This window comes from Trichomycterus rosablanca, chromosome 3 (assembly GCF_030014385.1).
Source record: "Trichomycterus rosablanca isolate fTriRos1 chromosome 3, fTriRos1.hap1, whole genome shotgun sequence".
Classification (NCBI taxonomy): Eukaryota; Metazoa; Chordata; class Actinopteri; order Siluriformes; family Trichomycteridae; genus Trichomycterus; species Trichomycterus rosablanca.
In genome coordinates this window covers 13,650,534-13,662,357 of record NC_085990.1, presented here as the reverse complement: position 1 = coordinate 13,662,357, position 11,824 = coordinate 13,650,534, and the positions used below count along the sequence as shown (strand labels likewise).

The window sequence follows — 11,824 nt, the reverse complement described above, 5'->3', positions numbered from 1 at the left end:
GCCTTTCAGTCATGTGATCATTAACGGAGACGCTGATAGGGCATTCAGACTGTCAATCAAAAAGTCATGTTTCGTAGCCGGATTAGTTTTGCATGTCCCAAACCACACTATGTTCACTATATAGTGCACTAGTTTAGTATTTTGTTGTATTATAAACCGGCTTTAAAATCAACGTGAGAAAATTTTGCGCATTTCTGAAGGCACAAAATCCCTGTGTAAAAATATCTAATGTACTGCCTTAATGGTGTAAAACAACCATTACGCAATTTTGTACTTTCAAGGGTGTAGGGTTTAAGGTGCCATTTAGGACACCGCGTTTGAGCCTACTGTACTGCGTATCAAAAATAAAATATAAATGAGGTTTAAAGTTTTGTCTACAGTCACTGTCTTTTTTATGCATTTTGGTTCCAGCTACCCAAAACATGTTGACTAATGACTTTAAAGTGTCAGTAAATGTGTGAAAGTGTGTTTTCCTGCAGTGGATACACACTATCTCCGGGATAGACCCATTCCTGCTTCGCGCTCAACAGGACCCGCCGCGACCATGACCAGGATTCATGTCATGACAATAAAATTATATTAAATAATAGCATGTTCAAATATTTTATTTGGGGCTACTTGTCTATCCTTTTTTTATTATTGACAGGCCTATAACATTTAGAATAACACAGTCATGCAGCTGGTAGTGTTGGTGCCGCACAGCACAGCTGTCCTTGAGACCTGGGTTTGATTTTTTGATTTTTGGTCTGTTTTACCACCGCTTTGTGGTAGACAAGGCAGGAAACATCCTGGACAGGTTGCCAGTTCATCACAGGGCAAACACACAGACACTTATTTAGTACTTAAAATTAACCTGACCACATGTCTTTGCACAATATTGAAATTTGCACAATATTGCATTTTTTGCACCTTACTCTTTTTATCTCTGCTGCTATAAAACCCTTAGCTGTTAACTGTACGGGTGTGTTCGAAAACCTAGGGAGCTGCCTTGCTGTCTTACTGTCTACATAGGCAGCTGCCTCAGTAGAGAGGATTCTAATAAGTCAATGACTTATAAGTCAGGTTATTCGAACGCACAACTTAGACAGCGATTCCATTGGGTTTCGCGTTTAGCATTTAGCATCTTGCCATTAAAACCAATGAACTGAGGTAGCACAGCACGCTAACGTCAATATAACATCTCCCTTCATGTACCGATAACAGTTACATTTCCTGACAAGCTCGAACTTGCAAATAAAAACACTCGGTACAAGTTTATACAAGTTAAAAATCATTAATATTTTATTTACGTTTGAAAATAACTCCTTTCGTTTCTCCGCCCCGTCAGCTATGTTTATTTTGAATGCTGGGATTGCCTTGATCACTAAGGCAGCGTCGGATGCTCACTAGTTCTGGAGGAAAGTTGTTTTGTTTCAGTATGTACTTGTATATAGCTGAAATGACAGTGAAGCCTCCCTTAAACTCTCTTAAACTTGAACTGTGAAAGGAAACAGGAGGAAACTCATGCAAACACGGGGAGAACTTGTAAACTTCATACAGAAAGGACCCCAGACTGCTCCATTTGGGAATAAAATCCATGCAGTGGCGGTTCTAGGGGGGGGGGCCAGCGGGGGCCAGTGCCCCTGTGACAACCAGCTTGGTCCCCCCTACGGCCCCCTTAATGAGTACATCACCTCACTCCTGCGAACACACGGCGACAAAGCTGCACACCAAAGTAACCCACATTTTCCAGTTGGACTGTTTTAAGGGGTTTTTAGACTAAAAACTGCATAAATAAAATTGTTGAATTCTATTGAATATTGACTGTTTCCTCTTAATGCCCACAATGCACATTTGGGCAGAAAGTAATTGACCCCTCTAACATAGCCTCTGGCCCCTGCCTGGCCCACCCACCTCACATGGTCTAGAACCGCCACTGAATCCATGACCTTCTTGCTGCCATCGTGCCACCCCTATTAGATATTGGGTACTACGTAAAATGATTTGTAACATGATAAGTGTGTGTTGCCATGTCTAGGATAAATTCCTGCCTCACGTTCAGTGATTTCAGGTGTTGTGACCCTGACCTATAATATCTACTTTTTATTTTAGTCTAAATTAAATAGTTAATTTTTGTATTCTAAATACACATTCTAAACATCCGCATTTCGTTTCTGTCAAAACCTGAAAGAAAACCACAAATTTGGTGATTCCCCTTGTTTCACCTTATTTCAAACAGGTTTGTAGTTTCAGTCACAGGTTTGAACTACATTACCCAGAAGGAAAAGCGAGCGATACGTCGCTGTACGTCAGGTCCGAGCTCACAGTGCAGGCAGGGGGAAGAAAGACGAGAAGGAGCCACAGCGCCGCTGATTTACCATTCAACCTTCTTTATTCTTTTTATAACGGTTATTGTGATTTAAACTTAAATAGTCATCGAGCGACCGGTCCCAGCCAGTCGGTACACTTTCCCCCTGCCCCTGCACACTCTTTAAGAAGAAAATGAGCGGCAGCGGGCGGCCCAGGACCAGCTCGTTCGCCGAGCCACCAGGGGCTCCGGGAGCCGCTGCAGCCGCCGCCGGATCGACCGTTGCGGGCGGGAGCGGTGCAGGAAAGTCCGGTGCTGCACCAGGCTCCGCTGCTAGTTCTTCTGGATTTGGGAACTTGAAGCTAAGCAGTGAGTATGAATTTACCGAACCGATCCGAGTAAACCCGACTTTAACCGAAAGGATATTCATAATTATCTAGTTTCACTAGCGTAGCATTTGCTTTAGGTTTATCTAGGATGGACTGGTTTGTTCGATCAATGTTTTACTGGGATTAAGGGGCTCTGATTGTATGCCAGCCAAAGTAATCGAGCAATCCAGCTGTGCATATAATAAAATAAAGCACAATAGGATACATTTATGGTCTATCAGTGCTAAATATATAATATAATTGTTATCGAATTAGATTAGTTCAGCTGGTCTACCTGCTGGTCTGCAATCACCAGCCTATGTGAAAAATTTAGTGTTTTGATCTCATATATATATATATATATATATATATATATATATAGTAAATGTAGTTGCAGAATTGGTATGCTTTCATTTTTTATTATTTAAAAGGTTCTTGTCACCATCTGTCCTGGAATCATCCACCTTCATTAACCTAATAAATACATTACAGTTTTATAAAAACATTCTTAACCCCTTTATCCAGGACACTATTGTGATTGTTGCGGCACCACCTGGGCACATCGGGCACAGGGCTCTTATACACTTGTATACCCACTGGGGGTCATTTTAGAACAGACAATCCACCTACAGGAATGTTTTCAGCGGGTATGATCAAACTGGAGTATCTGTAAAAACCCACACAGACACAGGAACATTATGCAAATCATCTTCCAGCCAGGGACCGGCAGTGAGGATTGAACCCAGGTTTTTAAAATAAAAAAGAACTAAAAAGAACTAAACCCTGTTCTAAATAAAGGGAAAATATCAGATCTGTAAGTTTGAGGCCTGTTATCAGGTTCAAGATTTAATTATTTTTGTGACACATTTGACTGTAGCTTCATTCGCAAATATTAATCAGCAGGTCAGCGTCTTGTGTGTCATGGCATGTTTGGAGTACACCAAGAGAACACTACAGATCTGAATGCCTGACTTCCTATATAGAGTGTGTCAGATGGCAGTTGTGACATTGTACTCTTATGGTATTGATTGAGTCATTTTGTACCAATCAATACAAAGTTATTTTGCTTTATTAGCTCATTTCTATGTTGGAGTAGTTTGTTCCCAGATTATCCTATCCCATCAGTGGGGGAGGTTGGAAGGTGTGCTTGGCATATTAATATGTTGTAAATTATGACATATTTAGTTACCAAATCGTTTAAATGCTTATGAAAAGTTTTGATTTAAAGGTTCAAACAGAGCCCTCAACCATCATCATCGTTATTAAAACACCAATGATGGAGACCTCTTCTTGAGGTCAGTTGGTGCAACAGGTAATGTAGTGTGGCACGGCTCGATCATCATGGTCTTGGGTACCTTGGTCCAAACCTTGTGTCTTGTCACTGTGTGTAAGAGGTGTAGCATTTTCTTCCCATGTTCCTTCAGGTTTCCTATTGGTACTCCGGTGCCATGCTTAATGATACCAAAGCACATTTGTGATGAGGACAATGTGTACGAAATTGCATAACTGCCTGTGATGCATCTAAGCACTGGTATTAACTGCATTAGGCAGGATGAATAGTTATTGTAGAAAAATAGATGTCTTCATGCCTTCAGAAGAGCTTATGTGTGGTCTCAACAATCACGTTTACATTTGTGGCATTTAGTGGACGCTTTTATCCAAAGCAACTTACAATTATGAATTAACTCAATTAGAGCAAGTGTGGGTTAAGGGTTGTGCTCAGGGGTCCAACAGTGGCCACTTTACAGTGGTGGGGCTTGAACCGGCAACTGATCCAATGATTGCTAGTCCAATACCTTAACCACTGAGCTACTGCTGCCCCATCTCTAAAATCGTTTCACCAATTCATCAGCAAAATTTCAGGGTGTTTTCACCCCTGTATTTTGTTCAGGACACTTTTTGATACATAGGCATTTGTGGCAATTTTCACGTCTGGGTGTGGTATTAATTTCAGGAAATGAGGGTCTGGGTTTTGCTTCAAGCAAGTTCATGTGCAGATCGTACTGTGTGTAAAAGCAGTCCACACAAGAGTAGGGTAATGTGATTGTGGCACTTTACTGTGTTTCGTATGCCACAAATGTAACACGTACACAGATCATATATGGTCTTAGTATATATACATTTTTTTTGTTTATTAATTTTTTGCCTGGTTTAGTCATATCCAATTTGCAACCGTGCTGTTGCTGCTGCCCCCCACCTTCAGTCAAGGAAAGCGATAGGCTTTCACGCCCTACCTAATATGTGCACTGCCATAAGCTGCTTCTAGAAGCGGGGTCTCACAGACCACTGTGTTACATACAAAGAACCCAGGATTGCCACCCGCAATCAACCATGCTTGTGCAGGCACCTTGACCGGCCAGCAGAGGTTATGATTGCAGCAGGGATAAGGTGATTGCAGAAGCGGTCGATAGCACAGCTGAGATTCAAGGTCAGATCTCAACAGTGATGGACAAGCGCATTAGGCCGCTGCACGATTCAAGAGCTTTATATGTGGTCTTTTATTAAATGAGATTAAAAAGGTGGGAATTTAACACAAACTACAGAATTAATTACTTTTAAATAGAACACCATTTCTTTGTCTGATAGGCTTCAGCTAAAGTTGATCAGTGGTAAGCAAATTAAAGAAGCAATAATCTGCATGAGACACTGACCAGACCCACCAGTGTTGTGATCGTTCTGTGATTAGGTTCTGTTAGAGGTCACATGTATCTGGTGATTATTAAGAATAATGAGTACGCAGGTATAAAGATGTGACCCTCCTGTTGCTTTATCAGTCATACAACGCTGTCCAATTGCTAACATTTGAAATTTAGCTCAAATCCACTCACACACACACTTTTTCCTTTGCATCCATTCAGTTGAAAGACTATTTGTAAACTCTAATGCTGCACTGATGTTGTATAGGAAGGCCTGAATCACGGTCACCATTCCAGTTTATCCCAAACGTGTTCAGTTGGGTTGAGGTGATTGTATTTATGGACCTCAAATTGTTTACAGAAAATGTAGCACTGTCGCCTCACAGCAAGAAGGTCCTGGGTTCGATCCCCAGGTGGGGCGGTCCGGGTCTTTTCTGGGTGGAGTTTGCTGGGTGCTCCGGTTTCCTCCCACAGTCCAAAGACATGCAAGTGAGGTGAATTGGAGACACTGGAGTCCAAGACTGTGTTCGATATAACCTTGTGAACTGATGAACCTTGTGTAATGAGTAACTACCGTTCCTGTCACGAATGTAACCAAAGTGTGTAAAACATGATGTTAAAATCCTTATAAATAAACAAACAGAGTTAGAATCATCCCTGATTTTATCAGTCAGTTTCTACACTTATTAACAAAGTGACTGACTAAAACACCCCAACTCGTAAATTAGACCCGGAGTTCACAGACTTATGGCTGTATGTGTAGTTTGGGCTTTGTGCTGTAGCCAGTTGTCTGCCTTTGTTTGTGGTCTACAGCATTGTTACAAGCATATAAGGTAAGCCATTTTGTGCTTGCTTGCTGTAATTTTACAAGCATTTTAGCTGACTTGCATTAATAGGATTTAAATAAATGACAACGCTAAATATGATGCCAGAATACAAAATGATACTTCATGTTAACAAGCTCTTGCATAAAATTGGAGGTAGAACTGGACTTGAAAGAGCTAACGAAAGCTTACAGTATTCTGTACGGTGCTCTGAGCATCTCTGTGTTCCATACAGTTCATCTTTATCATTAATTGTCTTCGTAGGGTAAAGGAATGTTTATGTTGAAAAGAGATTCACTGGTGCGGCATAGACTTTGCGACCGGCTTTTATTTTCCATTTAACTGCAAGAAGTTGAACATGTAAGAGCTTAAAATTCAGGCTGGATCTTCTCTACTCCAGATAGAGCATGTTACAGTATAGGGTGTTTAAGAAAACCTTATTGAAGAAATTACTAAAAGTATACAGAATGTGGTGGTCAGGTGGTGCAGCGATTGAAAATCTAGCTCACCACCTATAGTTCTACCAATCTGGTCGGCATCCGACAGACCCGAAGGGAGGGAAGGTCGAATGAGGTTTCTGTTCACTGTCCACAGGACTGGACGAGGCACTGACATCAGTGGTGGGCGATCTATGTGTGGAGTATAGTGTGAGCAGAAGCCTACATTACCCAGAAGGTGGTCGGGTGGTGCAGCGGTTGAAAATCTAGCTCACCACTTATTGTTTGAGCTCTTGAGTTTGTAGCTTGGCAGTTCTACTGTTCTGGTCGGCATCCCACAGACGTGAAGGGAGGGAATGTTAAATAAGGCTTCTGCTCATTGTCCACAGGACTGGACGAGGCACTGACATGAGTGGTGGGGGATCTTTGCGTAGAGTATAGTGTGAGCAGAAGCCTACATTATCCAGAAGGTGGTCGGGTGGTGCAGCGGTTAAAAATGCTAGCTCACCACTGAGTGTTTGAGCTCTCGAGTTCGAAGCTTGGCAGTGCTACCAATCTGTTCGGCATCCGACAGACACGAAAGGAGGAAAGGTTGAATGAGGCTTCTGCTCGTTGTCCACAGGACTGGACGAGGCACTGACATGCGTGGTGGGGGATCTATGCGTAGAGTATAGTGTGCATCTTCATATGCAAAACAGCACAGTATGGGAACCTGGAGAATAACAGTATTCAATTTGGGGCCCTCCTCAGGCCAGAACATGGGTGGTGCACATGGCAGAGGATTTACAAAAACGGGATTTGAAACTGATAGAAGACTATTAGCACTGTCGCCTCACAGCGAAAAGGTACTGGGTTTGATTCCCAGGTGGAGCGGTTCAAGTCCTTTCTGGGTAAAGTTTGCATGTTCTTCCTGTTCCTCCAGGAGCTTCGGTGTCCTCACACAGTCCAAAGACACGTATGTTAGCTAATATGGAGACACAAAATCACCTGTGATGCTCTTTGATTTTGAACTTGAACAAATGAATCATGTATAACCTGTTACTCCCTGTCCTGTCATTAATGTAACCAAAGTGTAAAACCTGACCTTAATTCCTAATAAACAATTAATATTGATAATTGGTGCTGCAAATGAACAGGAAAATCCTACATTGGAACTTGATGACGCTATTAACTGGCAGGACGAATCCTACACGGCTTTGGACCTGTTATTATTATTCTACCCTACATAGGGGAAACATATCGACCCCCCACTTTGACTTTTTACAGATGAAACCTTGTATTCAGCCATTATAATAGCCATAGCAGCTGACATGGCATTAAAAATCAAACAAACAAACCCTACAAAGGCTGCCTAAGTAGTCTGTAAGAAACTATTTGAAATTTGGAAACACTGTTTCACATAAGGGCGGCACGGTGGCTAAGTGGGTAGCACTGTTGCCTCACAGCAAGATGGTCCTGGGTCCTGGGTTCGATCCCCAGGCGGGGCGTTCCGGGTCCTATCTGTGCGGAGTTTGCATGTTCTCCCCGTGTCTGCGTGGGTTTCCTCCGGGAGCTCCGGTTTTCTCCCACAGTCCAAAAACATGCAGTCTGGTTAATTGGAGACACTGAATTGCCCTATAGGTGAATGGGTGTGTGTATGTGTGTCTGCCCTGCGATGGACTGGTGCCCTGTCCAGGGTGTTACTGTGTGCCTTGCACCCATTGAAAAGCTGGCATAGGCTCCCTGATTGGATAAGCGGTTAAGACAGTGAGTGAGTGAGTGTTTCACATGAATAGGAAACTTTGGGCACTAGTGTGGTTCAAATGTTTGGTGTCAAAAACACGTTGAACTGTCAAAAACGTTGTTATTGAGCCCGTACATTTTTGATTAGCTGTTGCAGCCCTTTCTTGTTAGTGATCGGCCAGAGCTGGTGACCTTTCAATGGCAAAATAAATAGAGCTAGTTTGACTGCACCCATTAAAAGTATGTGCCAGCAAGCAAGCTACTTTATTTGTGTAGTACATTTTATAGACATAGACAATTGAAAGTGCTTCATAACAAATCAATAATAAATAATAAAACAGTAGGACAGTCAAAGAACTGTGAATAAAGAGGAACAATACAGGTGGAGGCCAACACAGCTTTAAAAGAGTAAAATTAAAATACCTGAGCTTTTAGCTTAGGAACATGAAAGTCTGTGTTGTTCAGATGCGGCTTCGCCATGTTTGGTTCTAATTGGCAATCGATTGATATTTAATGTTTGAATGCTTCAGGTGGGGTGGAACGGTGGCTCAGTGGGTAGCACTGTCGCCTCACAGCAAAAAGATGCTGGGTCCGATTCCCAGGTGGAGCGGTCCGGGTCCTTTCTGTGTGGAGTTTGCATGTTCTCCTCGTGTCTGGGTGGGTTTTCTCCAGGAACCTTGTGTAACGATTAACTGAAGTAACCAAAGTGTGTAAAACATGACGTTAAAGTCCTAATAAATAAATCAATGCTTCAGGTAGATCAGATATATATTTGTACCAGGCCAGTTATGTGATTGAATAACCTTGTGTGCTGAACTGGAAGCCAATGGAAGATTCTGAGGATTGAAATGCCATGTTTCGTTCCCTTTGTCCTGGATAACATTTCAGCGGCTGGAGTAGTTTGAGGGGTTTTAGGGAGACTTGTAAAGAGATGAAGGCATGAACGAGCTTCTCTAGATCCTGTTCGGACTTGAAATCTCTTAATCTGTGCATGCTTTCAAGATGGTGAAAAGCTGTCTGAGAAATTGCTTTTATATGGCTGCTGAGATCCGGGTCCAGTAGTTATCCATGATTTCTGACTTGATCTTTGGTCTGTATTGTATTTGTGCATTGTAATGGCGAGTCTTTTGGGTTGGAGTCTTTACGCTGACTCTAGTGTCATCAGCGTAGCTAGAATTGGCCTTTTTGTTGAGGAAGCTAATAAAGGTTAAACAGTACATTTGTCAGGACTGCTAGTTGTAATCCAAAAAATACGACTGGCTGTTGTTCATACAGGGTGGGAGCCGGATAGAGACCCCTCATAACTGATGCAATTATGACCTCTGCAGGCTGATTAATGGCGCCTGCACAGAGTCGTGGAATAATGCGTTGATCAGGGTGTGGCTCTGATCAACGCATAAAAACAGGTCAACTACAACTAGGTGCTAACCTGTGAAATTTGCCAAACACCTGTAACAATAAAACATATTCTGATGGAATGCCCCAAGTAAAGAAAACAAGTGCACATGCCTGAAACCATAAAGGAAATTCTTACACAAAAAACAGGAACAGTTTTAACCTACCTTGCAGCCATAAAAATAAAGATGAAAATATAAAAATATAAAAACAGATACATAATATCTATTATTGCCATTAGATGACACAAATGTGTTACACATGGTGTTAAAATCCAAACAACTAGGTGCTGCTGTAACATGACTAATTAAAATAAAATGTGTTTTTTTTTTCTTCTTTTGAAGAAAAACACCAGGGTGGCTCAGTGGGTAGCACTGTTGCCTCACAGCAAGAAGGTCCTGGGTTCTGGGTCCTTTCTGTGTGGAGTGCATGTTCTCCCCGTGTCCGCGTAGGTTTCCTCCGGCAGCTCCAGTTTCCTCCCACAGTCCAAGACATGCAAGTGAGCTGAATTGAAGATACAAAATTGTCCATGACTGTGTTTGACATTGAACTTGTGAACTGATGAATCTTGTGTAATGAGTAACTACCGTTCCTGTCATGAATGTAACCAAACGTGTAAAACATGACGTTAAAATCCTAATAAACAAACAAGAAAAACAACATACTCATTTATGATGTTTTTCTCACTTCAGTTACTCACGGAGGGTAACTGCACACTTGTCGAAGTGGGTGTGCAGTAGGTACAGCCCTCCTCAGTTAGTACAGGGGTGTGCAGCAGTGGAAGAAAGGTAGAACTGCAGAAATAACAAAACTGCAGTGATTGGCTTCACTCTAATGGAAAGTTTGTGATGTGAAACTTAGCTAATTGCTATGATTACTATTAAAAGTGATTGGCTGCAGAAGTTAGCTTGCAAAAATCTGCTATGGCCGCCCCTTAAAATTGTAAGTAAACCTTTTATTAAACATGGAAGGATATCAAATTTTCCCCAAAAGTACCCGAAGGGCATGACAAGTAACATTACCATTTTAAACACATTACTGAGCTGTGAACCTATTCCTACTGTGAAAATTATGTAAGTACTATAAAAATAACACAAGTTCCAACTTCACTTAAATTGACTTTAGTCCCACAACAAATGATATGTACAGATAGTTCATAGTTTAAACATCTTGAATTACAAAAAGAGATGTTATTATATTAGCAGGGGCGGCACGGTGGCTCAGTGGGTAGCACTTCCGCCTCACAACAAGAAGGTCCTGGGTTCGATTCCCAGGTGGGGCGGTCCGGGTCCTTTCTGTGTGGAGTTTGCATGTTCTCCCCGTGTCTGCGTGGGTTTCCTTCAGGAGCTCCGGTTTCCTCCCACAGTCCAAAGACATGCAAGTGAGGTGAATTGGAGTCACTGTATTGTCCATGATTGTGTTTGATATAACCTTGTGAACTGATGAACCTTGTGTAACAAGGGGTGCGGACGTCTCTCTGTTAGTAATGGGTCGTTCGCGAGTGATCCGATTCTATTGAACGGCTCTTTCAAATGAACCGAGTCGCATCCCTGGGAACCGTTATATATATGTTTTATATGTTATTTTCATTTTTGCGCCGTTCTTATTGGCTGTAATACACAAATTCTGCTGCACATCAGTACGGGGAATTAATCAGTCAGTTATCTTTATGCAGTGCGGCTCTCTGTGAAACTCCACAGCCAACGACTTTTTACGTCACCGTGGGGGTGGGTGCTAGTCTGGCTCTTCCTGATCACTGGGGGTTGTGCAGGCAGCAGAGGAATCATAATTGGGAATTGGAAATTGCTAGATTAGGAGGAAAAGAAGGGAATGTGGAAAATAAGAGCGTTTGTCAGGCCTGACTTGCAATCAGTGTCCCAGTTCATCCCAAATGTGTTTTGTGTGGTTGAGATCAGGGCTTTCTGCAGGCCCCTCATTTTTGTCCACACCGTGCGTCTCAAATAATGTCTTTATGGATCTAGCTTTGTGCATAAGGCCTCCCTCATGCTGAAATAGATGAGGGCCTTTTTCATATCGCTGCCACAAAGTTAGCAATGGGTGTGGCTAAAGCATTTAAACATAATTAGAAGGGATGTCCAGATACTTTTGACCATATAGTTTATAAGCACTATTAAATAGGCCTAAGGCAACATTG

At 42.1% G+C, this 11,824-nt stretch overlaps 1 protein-coding gene across 2 annotated transcripts in view; it reads left to right on the top strand.

Annotated features, from left to right (window-relative positions):
- The first annotated feature begins 2,316 nt into the window (after positions 1-2,316).
- The window catches only part of gsk3ab (glycogen synthase kinase 3 alpha b), a 35,235-nt gene continuing 25,727 nt past the window's right edge, over positions 2,317-11,824 (top strand). The window contains exon 1 of one of the 2 annotated variants that reach the window (XM_062992733.1): positions 2,317-2,656. In XM_062992733.1, the coding sequence (XP_062848803.1) occupies positions 2,482-2,656 (175 nt within the window). In that variant the 5' untranslated portion in view covers positions 2,317-2,481. The remainder of the gene's footprint in view (positions 2,657-11,824) is intronic. The other variant, XM_062992732.1, reaches the window with a different exon arrangement.